Source organism: Pteropus alecto, unplaced genomic scaffold, assembly GCF_000325575.1.
Source record: "Pteropus alecto unplaced genomic scaffold, ASM32557v1 scaffold45, whole genome shotgun sequence".
In the NCBI taxonomy this organism is placed as follows: Eukaryota; Metazoa; Chordata; class Mammalia; order Chiroptera; family Pteropodidae; genus Pteropus; species Pteropus alecto.
Genome location: NW_006442491.1, coordinates 23626076 through 23639309, shown reverse-complemented (window position 1 = coordinate 23639309; position 13234 = coordinate 23626076). Strand labels below are relative to the sequence as shown.

At 52.4% G+C, this 13234-nt stretch overlaps 1 protein-coding gene across 2 annotated transcripts in view; it reads left to right on the top strand.

Moving 5' to 3' along the window:
* Positions 1-13234, top strand: part of KIAA1755 (KIAA1755 ortholog) — a 24548-nt gene that overhangs the window by 6646 nt on the left and 4668 nt on the right. For both annotated transcript variants that reach the window (XM_025040032.1, XM_025040033.1), the window contains exons 4-12: positions 421-544; positions 3077-3170; positions 4081-4167; positions 5749-5865; positions 7570-7668; positions 8615-8763; positions 10930-11068; positions 12261-12383; positions 12878-13099. In XM_025040032.1, coding sequence (XP_024895800.1) covers positions 421-544; positions 3077-3170; positions 4081-4167; positions 5749-5865; positions 7570-7668; positions 8615-8763; positions 10930-11068; positions 12261-12383; positions 12878-13099 — 1154 coding nt within the window. The remainder of the gene's footprint in view (positions 1-420; positions 545-3076; positions 3171-4080; positions 4168-5748; positions 5866-7569; positions 7669-8614; positions 8764-10929; positions 11069-12260; positions 12384-12877; positions 13100-13234) is intronic.

Genomic DNA, 13234 nt, shown 5'->3' with positions numbered 1-13234 from the left:
AGGAAACAAGTCTGATGTATTCCCTGTTATCAGGAAGTCTACATTCTAGTGGCAGAGAAAATTCAACAGGTTATGACAACTCAGTGTAAAAAAATTGTGGCCATACAGGGGGCTGTGGGAGAACAGGTATCTGCGTGACCCCAAAGCTCATTCCATGAACTTTACTGCCTAGGGTGTCCAGGACAGACAGGTCCTGAGGAGGCCAAGGCCACACCTCTGCATAGAGGGATTCAGGGATGACTTTCTGTGGAAGTGGATTTTCAGTGGGATCTTGGAGGATGGATGAATAAGAGTTCAGCGTTCACAGAGGGAGGAGAGAAAGGGCATTTCAGGCAGAGGCCCGGAAGCCACAGAGCAGGTTTCTTGGACAGAGAGTGCTACCAAAGTTCTCACTGTGCACGTGTGTTCCCTCTCCTCCAGGAGGTCGGGACAAGGTGGGGCGGCCGCTGCTTCTGGTGTCGACCACCCAGGAGGCCTGGGAAGCACCGTGGTGCACGGTCTCAGAGGTCACCAAGTTGCTCTCCTACCTGTGCACTGTCCCCAGGTAAGAAGCTGGGCCAGCTGGCCACTCCATCCCCTCTGACCTCTGAGCCCAGGACCAGGCACCAAGTGAAGTGACACTGTATCCTTCCATCCAATTATCTGTCCCCAGAGCCAGTCCCAAGCCAGACGCTGGAGGGAGAGCAGGACATGCTCAGTCCCCACCACTGGGGGTTTTCAGGCTGGTGAGGGACACAGATGGTGTGCAAGAAACAAACCGTGGACAAGCAATTCTAAGGGGTTGTTAGTGTGGTGATGAAAACAGGGTTCTCAAACTTTAGCATGCATCAGACTCTCCTGAAGGGCTCTTAAAATAGATCCGGGCCTCACCCCCAGAGTTTCTGATTCAGTAGGTCTGGGGTGGGACCTGAGAATTTGCATGTCTAGCAAGTTTCCAGGTGATACTGATGCTGCTGGAATGCAGACCACCTTTTGAGAACCACGTTGTAGAGTGAGAAGGGCGGGGATACTAATTCCAATTGGGACATCATGGGAGGCTTCCCTGAGGAGGTGACAATTGAGCTGGCATCTGAATCATAAATATTTGTTGAACAAAAGAAGGGTAAATGAGTGAGTGAATGAATAATGAGTGACCCAGGCTGATTTCTAACACCCCCACCCCCACCCCCATTCAGACTTCCTGTTGGATTGGCTGGAGAAGAGGCACCATCTTTTCCTCTGAGTCCCAGCCCCAGCCAGAGTGGTCTCAGAAGTGGTTTTTGCTTGAGACTATGGTTATAGACCCCACTCCAACCTAGAGATCCTGCTGCTGGGGTTAGAGGGAGGAGGGACTGATGGAACCCTTTGGAACCTTCTCCACGTAACTCATCCCATTGGAGCCATCACTGCCACCTGCTGGCCAGTAATTGTTATTCCTCTTTTCCAAGGCTGAGTGGTTTTTCTGGCCTGACAGGGAGATGGGACCCCCTTTTCTGTGCTGAGAAGTGGCCAGCGTGATAGACAAAATGCTGGAATCTCACTGACTTGCTGTGTGACCTTGGGTGGTAACTTCCCTTCTCTGAGGTTCACCTGACTAAAGGGGGATTACCAGGTGGGCTCTTAGATCCAACTGTGGTCACAAGAGATGGGTGTGAAGTGCAGCATAAACCATGGAGTGTGGTGTGCATGAGGTTCCTGTGTGCTGGGCTTGCCTCCTGCTTTGAACCAGAATTGCTGGCACCTGCTCTGGGCCCAGCTTCGTACTGGGACATTCTAGAGACCCAGATTCTCCTCACATTGGGTCCTGTGCTTTAGGGGCCTCCAGGCTGGTGGTGGAGGCAGGCGTGTAACAAACCATTCTCCTAGCATGGGCATAGCCAGTGGCAGGCGAGGTGTGGGACATGAAGTTAGAGACCTGGTGTCACTTCTGAGAGCCTCCTCTCACAGCTACATTGCCACTCTGTGCCTCAGTTTCCTCTTGGAGAATAGTAATAATAGCAAACATTTATATCCCTCTTACTGAGTGCTTTACAGTAATGAATTGATTGGTCCTCACCACAGTGCCAGGAGGCTGGCACGAGTATTATCCCCACTTGCAGATGGGAAATGGACTCCCAGAGAGATGAAAGAACTTACCCAGGTGACCAGATAGGACAGCAGGGCCACAACTCCACCCTCATGCTGGCCACCTCTGCTTTCGTCTGTGAACTGACTAGTTGTGAGGTTTGAAGACAGTTGGGGTTATTTTCCCAACCTGCTTGATCGTCAGAATGGCCGAGGGCAGTTGAAAGCACATAGACTCCCTGGCCCCACACCTTACCTGCCAGCCAGATGTGTGTGTATGGGGGGCGGGGGACAGTTATGGGGTGGAGGTGAGGGTGAGGGATCAGTATTTTAACAAGTTCTGACAACTGGCCAGTTTGGGAAATCCTAAGGTAATCACTGAAAAGTGCGCAGTGAACCAGTGAAGGTGTTTTGGTTTCAATTAACAAATTCCAATTCGAAATGTCTTATCTGACAAGGCAATTTATCATTCTATGTCTCTGCCTTACAGCTCTTTGTAAGAACTTTATAAAGACAGACTGTCTTTTCCAGAAGTCCCCCACCAAACTTTCCTTCACATCTCATTGGCCAGAAATGTCACATGACCCCTATCTAAGCCAATCAGAGGAATTGGGTCCCTGTTGGTCTCAACCAATCATAAACTAGCCCCTGGGGGTGAGGGGGCCATGGTAATATGGAAGAAGTGGGATTCTTGAACAAAATGAGAGTTCTGTCCGCACAAAAGGGGTGGGTGAATGCTGAGTGACTCACCCACTGCAACTGGGAGAGTGGCTTATAGTTTATAATTGTTAGGGTGTAAGAGAGGGCTGTGCAAAGTACTGTGGGAGCACTGAAGAGGGAGCAATTGGTTCTGCAGAAGAATCATGGAGGGCTTCTTTGAGGGAGGGACATTGGATTTTGGTCTTATAGGATGAAGAGTCCACGAAATAATCAAGGCTTCCAGCAGCCAGTTTTCCTTGCCTTCCACTAGGTCCTTTCCGCTGGAAAGCCTGGTCCATCCAGCAAGACTGTCAATTCTGTTTACCACCCACAGGCCAGAAGATAAAACAAAGGGGCTGGCGGTTGTGATCGATGCCAGGAAGCAGCCTCCACACCCTGGGCTGGTCAGTGCCCTGCAGGCCATCCAGGTGAGTAGGAGGTGGAGAGCATCAGCCTAACCAGTCTTGGGAGCAACAGAGGCCTTCTGATATTCGTGAAACCCGGGGAGCTCAGAGCTGGGTCCAGGGCTCCCAGGCGGGGTCTCGTAGCTGCAGCTAGCAGAAACCCCAGCCCAAACAGGCTTAAAGACAAAGTTAATGTGACTTGACAGTCCAGGAGTTGAAGCCAACTTTGAGTAAGGCTTGATTGGGGGGCTCAAATATTGTCACCAAGATCTAGTTCTTCTCTCTCCATTTACGGCCCCATTCTCCTGGGAGGGTGACCCTCTTTCTCAGCCAGGCCCCCCTTTTGGTGGCAGTCTGGCTCTAACTGCACATGGTCTTTCATTCAAGTCCAGTAAGAAAGAATGAGAGATTCTTTCCGCAGAGGTCCCAGCAAAAGTTTCTTTGTGTCTCCTTAGCCCCAATTGGTTCAGGGGAATGTGACACACTGACTGGCTTAGACTTAGGTCACATGACCCTCATGAACTGAGAACAGGGGAAGGAAGAGATTCCTAACTAGCTGGTATGGGCAGCAGAGCAAATTGAAGTTCAGTATATGCTCACCTCTCCTCTTCACTATATAGATGGGGAAATCTATAGGCCCAGAGGCGGCGGGTCATCTAGGCCCAGTATATGCTCACCTCTCCTCTTCACTATATAGATGGGGAAATCTATAGGCCCAGAGGCGGCGGGTCATCTAGGAAATTTGCCGCATGGCTTGGACCTGCTTCTCTCTTGAGAGCCAATGTTTTACCCTCCAAATATACCATACAAAGGTCCCAGCCTTGGGAACCCCCTGCCTTGTCCCCGTGGCCCATTTGCTGGCGCCTTAGTGGGGAGGCTCAGAGGCACAGCAAAGGCCTGAGCAGAGCAGCTCTGATATGGTTTTCTCTGACAGGCTCTGGACCCAACCTCCATCCGTGCCATGCTCTTCCTGGGGGAGAAGGAGACTGCTATCCCACTGGAGACATTACCTGACGTTCAGGTGAGAAGGAGGCAGCGCCGGCCAAGGTGGAGAGAAGATGTTGGGCTTTTGCTGAGCTGGGGTGAAGAAGTACACAAGTCACGATCTAGGAGAGGCTCTGAAATAGTGTAGTGTTGGTCAGGAAATACAAGGCCCAGATGCTATGACTCGTTGGCCTTGTCCCCATGGCAGGCATTGCCAAATCAGCCACAGAATTATTTCTCTCTGGCAATCCTATCAATGCCTGATAGACACCACCACGTGACTGAGAGCTGCACGTGACATGCAACCTGTCTGAAAAGCTTCATCTAGTCAACCCCTCCCTCCTTGTTTTTCAGGTGGGGAAACTGAGACTCGAGGCCACACAGCAAGCAGGAGGCAGAGGTGCCTTTTCTACCTGACCTTCCTGTATTTCTCTCCCTAGTTTCTCTCAGCATCTCCAATTCAGATGCAGAGTTGACTTGGGACTTTGCAGAAAGGAGCCCGGCAGCTCCCTTTAATTAATGCCGTGTACAATAATCATGAATGTGGGCACCAGGAAATGATTTTAAAGGCCTCCTTCTTCCTCCTGGTTAGTGACGAGGCATGTGACCTAGAGATGTGCTTTTCAGGCTTTAGTGTATATGACCTAGAGATGTGCTTTTCAAGCTTTAGTGTACCTACAAGTCACGTGGGGATCTCATCAAAGCGCAGATTCTAATTAATTTGTTCTGGATGGAGCTTAGGATTCCATCCTAACATGCTCCTAGGTGATGCTGATACTGCTGGTCTGTGAACCACACTTTGAGTACCAGGGATAATTAGTGGGCCCCACCGGATCCCAAGCTTAGACATCTGGAGCTGTTTGTAGCATAAACCTCAAATTTCACTGACTGGGAGAAGCAGTCACCTAATCTCTCCTCCATGGCTTAGGGCAGGGGTTCCCATTCCCCGAGCCGTAGACCAGTCCCGGTCTGTGGTCTGTGAGGATCTGGGCCACACAGCAGGAGATGAGCGGCAGGCAAGCAAGCAAAGCTTCATCTGTATTTGCAGCCGCTCCTTAGCGCTAGCATGACTGCCTCAGAGTCACCTCAGATCATCAGGCATTAGATTCTCATAGGAGCACCAGTTCCTGGTGCCAAAAAGGTTGGGGACCACTCTCTTAGGGGATACTGTTAGGATTTGATGACCTTTCTTAACAGCCTCAAGGAGGAGACAGCACCTTGGTGAGTCATCAGAGAACAGTATAAGGGTTACAAAGAAGTTGTAATCGACAAGGGCCAGCTTCAACCAATCTGTGCGACTGCCTGGAGAGCTGGGCTGGTACAGAGTGAAGCTCAGGGGATCAGGGGATCGAGTGCTGTGATTGATTAATGATGTCTGCCTTGGGCATAGGCTAGGCTGTTTATTTGCCATCCTTACCCAGGGGCTGGTTCTAAATTTTGAATTTTCAGAATTCGCAGGGAAGATCCATTGCCAAGAAAGCAACTCCGAAAGCCGGGGCCAGACTTACCTGTAGGAGGCGGGGTAGTCCTGGGGCTGCGATCACGGGCAGGACCTTCTGCAACATCTGTTCCCACACCGAATTCCCTGGTTCTCCTGACTTGCTTGTTTTGTCTGCAGGTTGAGGTGCTGACCTCTTTGAAGACTCTCAGCCACCACGTGGATCCCGGCCAGCTGCCCGCAGCCCTGGAAGGCCCTTTTCCCTACTGCCACAGCGAGTGGGTGCAATTCTTCCAGGTGTCTACCGTCATAGCCTTTACCCCGTACCCTCATTCCCTCTCCCGCCCCATGGATCCGTCCACGCCATAAGGTTCAATACCAGTCATTCGACAAACGTTTATAATGAGGGTGCAGAGTGAAGCAATTGAGAGCTCAGGCTCTGGGGCCTGACTGCCTGGGTTCCAATCCCATCTCTTCTGTGTGGCCTTGGGTAAGTTATATATCTTCTCTGAGTCTTTTTCCTCATTTATAAAATGAAGGGGTAAAAATAGTATCCACTCAGGGGGCTATCGTAAGCAGTAATTGAAGTAATGTGGGTAAATTGCTTAGAAGACTGCCTGGCACGTGCTAAGAGCTGTGTCTATGTTAACTGAAAATAAATGTACAGACATCTGCTCTGTGGACCCCCACACCTCAGGAGCTCAAGGTCTGGTGGCGGAGGCAGACGTGCTCCCTCTTGTAAGAGGGAGGAAATAAGGAAACTGCCAGCGCTGGGCTCCTTTCCTGTGTCTTCTCAGTCCCTCCTTCCCACAGCCTGCGAGGGGGCATCTCATGCCCAGTTTAACACGTGAGAACACACAGGACGGAGTGGCTCAAGCAACAGCACGGATTATTGGCTTAAACCGCCCTGGAACCATGCCCACCAGTGCCCTTGCCCCCCGGGCTTTCTCTAGACCAGGGCTGCTTGTCCTCAGCACCATTCACATTTTGGGCCAGACCCTTCCTTTCTGTTTGAGAGCTGTCTTGTGCATTGTAGCACGATTTGCGTCATGCCTGGCCTTTGCCCACCACACAAATTATGACAACTAAAATGTTTCCAGTGTTTCCAGACCTTACCAATATCCTGGTGGGGGGAGGGGCAAAATCACTCCCTATTGGGAATCACTGTACTGACAGCCTATAACATGGTGGTCTTATTTTCAAAAATCATATCTGTTTTAAAATAGGCAGTATGTTCAAAACTCAAATGGTATAAAAGGGTATATACTGAAATGTCTCCTTTCCTACTTGCTCCCAGACCCCCAGTTCCCTTCTCCAGAGGCCTCCAATTAACATTTTTGTTATAAACTTTTCCCTTTAAATGAAATCTTACCTATAGATCCAGCATATAAAACCGGCAACAGTAATGGCTAACACTATGCGCTGGGTGCTATTCTAAGTGCCTTGTACCAACGAACCCATTTAATCCTTCCACAACCCTATAAGGTAGGAACTACTGTGATCCATTTTACCGAGGAAGAAGCAGAGGCACAGAGAGGTTAAGTAACTTGCCCAAGGCCTCACAGCAAGTAAGTGGTGGAGCTGGGCTGAAGTGGGACCCAGCAGAGGATGTTCCCTCACCGCCACCCTCTGAGTCCCCCTTTCTGCTCCTCCCCCAAGGTATCCCCACTGGCTTGGAGATAGCTCAGGCCTGTCTTTCTTTTCCCTCTCTCGTTCCCAGCACCAGTGGTTCTCAAGCTGTGGTTCTTGGACCCGCAGTGTCAGCATCACCTGGGAACTTGTTACGAATGTACATTCTCAGGCCCCACCTCAGAGGAACTAAGTCAGAAACACAGGAGTAGGGCTCAGCAGTCTGGATATTAAGCAGCTCTCTGGGTGATTCTGATGCAGCTAACATTTGAGAGCCACCACCTAATGCTCCCCCTGCGTCCTCCTGGGTGGGGGAGGTGCCCTCCTCGGTGGTCCAGGCTGACACCCCCACTCTGGCCTTCCATCCTGCAGAAGTCAGACCCTTTCCTTGCCGACCTCCGCCGGGCCTCTTCCCTCCTGCAGGCTTTCATCAAGGAATTTGAGAAGGGTGACCCCCCTGGAGGGCCACAGGTGAGCCAAGAGCATGGGGTGGGAAAGCCACATCCCCCCAGATTCCATGGACCAAGGGCTCAATGAAGGAGACAGCCAGGGTGGGCATGATCATCCCTGTTTTTCACTCATTCATTTGACATATTTATTAGGCACTCGCTATGTGCACCCAGAGACACAGCCTGGGGCAAACTGACTTGTCCCTGCCCTTGTGGGGTTCACAGCACAGTGGTAGAGGTAGTTGTTAAAAAATCAAATGAAGAAATGGACATGCAGTTACAAATTGTGCCGAATGCCATGAAAGTAAGATTGAGAATAATGGGGAAGGAGGAAGGGTCTCCCTGAAGAGATGGTATTTAAATTGAAGCCTAAGGGATGAGAAGGAGCTAGCATAGGAATAGGAGGGGGATTGGGCTCCAGCTGAAGGGCAAGCACGTGCAAAGGCCCTGAGGTGGGATTATGCTTGATGCGTTCGGGAATAGCATAGAGGCCAGTGTGAAACAGAGTGAGTTGGGGTGGGGATGGAGGCTGAGGATAAAGAGGATCATCTGGATCCAGCAGAAGCTGTATCAAGGAGGATTTGGGTTGGGATTTCATTCTAAGAGGGCAGGGAAGCCGCTGGAGAGTTTTAAGGGGGAGAGGGGGTTGATCAAATTTACATTTTGAGCTTCTTTCAGTTTCCATATAGGGAACAGACTGCAGGGGGAGCCCGAGTGCAGCAGGAAGACCAATGAAAAGGTGGAGATAGGTGTCCCTGCAAGAGATGATGGCACTTGGACCAGTGAGGTTGCCATGGCAATGAGAGGAGTGGCTTGAGGAGATGCTTTAGAGATAAGAAAGATAGACCTTCTGTAGGGCCTTAAATGCCAAACTGAGGGAGTCAAGTGCGATATGGGTGTGGGGAGCCCTGGAAGATTATAGAGGGAGAGTGGGGATTGGGTCTCAGGCCACCTCCCTACACTGGAAGGAGGCCTCCAGGTGTCTGAACAAGTCCAAGTTGCTGATGGAAGCTGTGCTGAGGGACCCAGGCCTGCTGGGCCTCCAGCGGGAAGGCGGAGCCACCCTGGCCAGGCTGCAGCAGGAGGCCAGCAGGCTGGACTTCAACCCGGATGTCAGGTATGGACACCCAGGCTTTTCCCCTCTCGCCTCCACCCTGTCTGCTGGCCTGGGAGCTCGGAGCTAGAGACACATAGAGCGGGCCCCACAGATGCCCGGGATGCGGATGTTTGCAGGGTTCATATCCTCGGCTAGGCCTGTCCGTTCTCTGCTGCCCTCCTTCAGCCCCCACCTTCTTCAGGCTGGGGAGGGTATTGGAGGACAGACCTGCCCATTTCTGTAAGACCCTGAATACCAAACTGGGGGAGTCAAGTGTGATCTGGGTGCGGGGAGCCCTGGAAGTTTGTAAAGGGAGAGTGAGAATTGAGACCCTCACGGACCAAGCACTTTCTCTGACCCAGACACCAAGCTGAGTCTGGCTGGAAGAACCTCACAGCCTGTCAGGGGGTTTCAGAGTCACAGAAGAAATAATATAGGAATTAAATCAGTTGGTAATTGGAAATATTTTATCTCTGACAAAACAAACACAGTTCCAAAGTTTGCAAAGGCATCTAAGGACTATTTGTTTATTTAACCAAAGCTTAAATAGCACATGGTATGAGCACAACATTGTTTTAAGGGCTTTACAAATGTTTAATTCTCACCCATGAGGTGGATCCTAGCAAAATCTTCATTTTACAGTGGAGGAGCCCGAGGCTCAGAGAGAGGTTAAGTGCCTAGCCCAGGGTCACACAGCTGGGATGCGGTGGGGCCGAGACTTGAGCCAGGCAGCCTGGCCCAGAATCTGGAACACACCACCCTGAGCCGTGCCCACAGAATCATGTCAATGTGAGCACCGGGCAGCAGTGGTGCCAGGTGTAGAGTCATTTCTCTGCCCCTCACACCTTGGCGGGGCTGGCACTGTCATTCCCAGCATGTCGTTCCACCTGGGTGCCAGGCCTCTCTTGTCCACTCACTCACTGGTGGCCCCTCCAGACCATTGGCCGTTGGCCTCTGGCAGCTCCACCAGGGAGCGCTGTGGTCCCATGTGAGTCTCCAAGCTTGTTCTGCAGATGGGTCTGTAGCTCCGGCCTACTGCCCCTTATTCCCTCCCTCCACCGGGCAGGCTGGCATTTTCCATCCTGTTCATGTACCCTGGGGCCTCACCTGGAGGGGCAGTGACCTGTGGGGAACGGCAGTCAGATGGGGAGGCCCAGAGCCATGCTCCCCCCAAGCAAGCAGGCTTTCCTTCTATCTGCTCTTTTTCCTTTTCCTTCTGAAGTAAGACCCCTTCCCGGGGCAGAGAAGGATGCAGTGGGATTTGAAGGGTGTCGGAAAAGCCCGGGGATTCCTCCTTTCACCCAAGTGTTACGATGCTTGGATCCTATTTACAACCCTTCATTTATGTCTTGCTGGCTTTGACCTAAATTTAAAAAAAAAAATTACGTGCAGCCACTGGCTGGGTTCCAATTCAGACTGCCATGCTTGAGAGTCAGTTCCTCTCTCTGGATTTCAGTTTTCCCATCTGTAAAGTGGACGTGGTGGTGGAGGGGTTGTTACGGCTGCTCACTATCACTGCCGTAGAAATAACAAGCGCCAATACCGTGTGCCGGGCCCTATGTTAAGTGGTCAGACTGCATGAGGATTGATTGGTTCCCAGCCCCGGCTGCCCCTGGAGCTTCCTGAGGAGCTTAAGAAAGCACCGATGTCCAGGCTGCACTCAGACTTGACTCAGTCAGCCTGGGGGTGGCCTGGACATCGAGATCTTCAAAGCTCCCAGAGCATGTTCTAATGTGCAACTGGGTTTGAGAACCAAGACGTTAGATCATTTAATTTTTGCAAGCACTCTGTGAAGTGGGAGGTAAATAAATAAATAAATAAATAAATAAATAAATAAATAGATAGATAGATAGATAGATGGAGGCACAGAAAGGTTGCAAAATTTGCACAAGATCTCACTACTAGCAGGTAGCAGGGCTAGGATTTGAACCGGGATCTGCTCAGTGCATGCCCATCTAGGTAAGGGGGTGTTCATTTGGTTCCCTGCTGTGTCCCCTGGTTCTCTCAGTCCCATGGAAGGCCAAGGTTGAGGCCCAGAGAGGTGTAGGGACTTGCCCAAGCTCACACAGCAAGTCAGCAGCTAGAATACCCAGGACTGCTGGGGGTTTGAAGGGGCAGACCTATGCCAGGCAGGAGTGCTGGGGGTGGGTGCGTCCTGGTCCCCACCCACTCTCCTCTACCTCCCAGGAGCCATCTGGCTGAAGCCACCGCCCTCTATAGCCTTGTGGATGAGCAGCTGCATGTCCTGGTCACCACATCCAACCACCTCCTGGGAAGGTTGGAGCTCTGTGTCCGCCTGGGCCGCCTTGAAGCTGCCATCCACCAGGTGAGAGGGAAGGCTGGCCCGGGGCATGTGGGGGACTTCTGCCTGGCCACCTCCACAGGGCAGGCCCTGCTCCAGGCCTGGCCAGGAACTTGTTCTAGTGTAAGGACACAGGTTGGCCATTCTCCGAGAGTTAAGTGGGCATCCTTGGGACATGGCACATGACGTGACACTCAGTAAGTTCTTAATGGATGAAGATCGAACCCCCAAAGCTGCGCTTACTAAACACCCTGGGCCAAGCCCTGGGCCAGAGCCTTTGTGCACATCATCTTCTCCCAACCTCATCACTTACCAGTGATGTGGGGACGATGCTAGGATTTCTCTCACTCGCAGATGAGGGAACCGAGGCTGGGAGACATATGTCACCTGCCCATGGTTGCACACCTGGGGGTCTGATCTTGGAGCCTACACCTGGCTCTTCAACCGACTGCTGATGCCTAAAACAATGCGTCCCTCCAGGCGTGGGGCTGTGGAGCACAGTGAACTCTGCAGCTGGACGGCTTGTGTTCCAATCCTGCCTCTGGCCCTTATCAGCAGCGTGACCCTAGACAAATTATTTACTATTCAGTGCCTTGGTTTCCCCCTCTGTTAAATGGGAGGATAATTCACACTGGGCTTTGCAGGAATAAAGTGAGTGAATATATGCTCTTTAAGACACCCCAGAATAAGAAGGAGGCTTCTGTTCATGGGATCGAGAACCATGTTACCCCCGCTGTCCCTCACTGAGGCCCAGAAAGGAAAAACACCTTGCCCAGTTCACGTGGTGAGCTCATAGCGGGCCCATGCACTTTCCTCTGCAGAGGGCAGTCAGGGACAGGAAGCTCATCACTCGCGAGACTGTCCCTTTTATGACCGGGCAGCACTGAGTGGTTAGAATGAGCTGAAATTTGCTGCCCTGTGACTTCATTCAGACAAGTGTGCCCTGGGGGCCTGCTATGTGCAGGGCGCAGGCCAGACCAGATGCCCTCTGGAGTTCCATCCCCAAACCCTCTCCCCTTGGGATATGTAAAGAATATGACCATGCACTTCCCCTCCCCACGCTGTCTCTCTTCCTCCCCCAAAATGGGAGGGTTTCCGTCCCTGCCACTGAGTGACTGAGGGCAGGAAGACCTCAGCCTCCGAGGAAGTCGAGGAGTGGGCCAAGGGACATCTACCCAACAGGCCCTCATGTCCGAGCCTCCCTCCCCTGCCCCAGGTCAGCAACTGGATGGAGCAGGAAGGAAGCCGGTGCCTACAAGCGCTGACCCCCAAAGACGGAAGCTTGGAGACGGTGGAGAAAGCCCACGCTGAGTTCGAGGACTTCTTTCTTCAGGCTGCAGTGCGTTCCTAGAACAGAGGAGCAGGATCGGAGCAGATGGAGAGGGCAGTAGAGAGGGCGGCACTGCTGGGGCCACGGCGTGGGGGTGGGAAGGCGCAAGGGGACTTCCAGAGACAGTGAGGAGACCGGCTCGCATCATAAAGGGTTCAGCTTAGACGCTGTCTCCTTCAGCAAGCGTTCAGGGGCCGCCACGTTCAAAGACGACTCGTCTCAGAATTCCTCACAGAACTCTGAAGGCCATGGGGGATGGAGGCGGAGGACCAACGGGGAAACAGAAAGAGAGAACTGTGGGGAACACAAAGACTTTGGGGTCAGGGAAGTTTTCCAGAAGCAGAGTCCCAGCGAGGCAAAGGCCTCGACCCCCTCGTGTAGATGACGAAACTGAGGCTCAGGAAGTCTCATAACTCAGCGGTGGGGCTGTGGGAAGTTCCTGACTCTGAGGGAGACCTCAGCCAAGGTGGGAGCTGAGTGGACACCCCTCCTTCCTCGCTCAGGCCCAGTACCGTCGAGGCCTGGCGCTGTCCAAGCAGGCGGCCCATCTGGGAGCTGCAGTCGGCGGGGCCGGCGAGGCAGGGGGAACAGAGTTCCCAGAGTTGGCAGCCTTTGCCTCCACGCAGCGGGCCTTCCAGGCGAAGCTGACCCACTTCTACATGGCCGCTGAGCGGCAACGCACAGACCTGGAGACTCTGCTCCACCTATACCACTTCTGCAAGAAGGTGAGCCTCGCGGTCCACCTGTACAGACCACCGCCCAGCTGAGGGGTAGGGTGGGGTAGGAAGCAGCCTAGTGGCAGCACAAGGCTCTTTAAATGATTTATGCTACAGTCCCATTGGGGTAGGATAAGCATTATC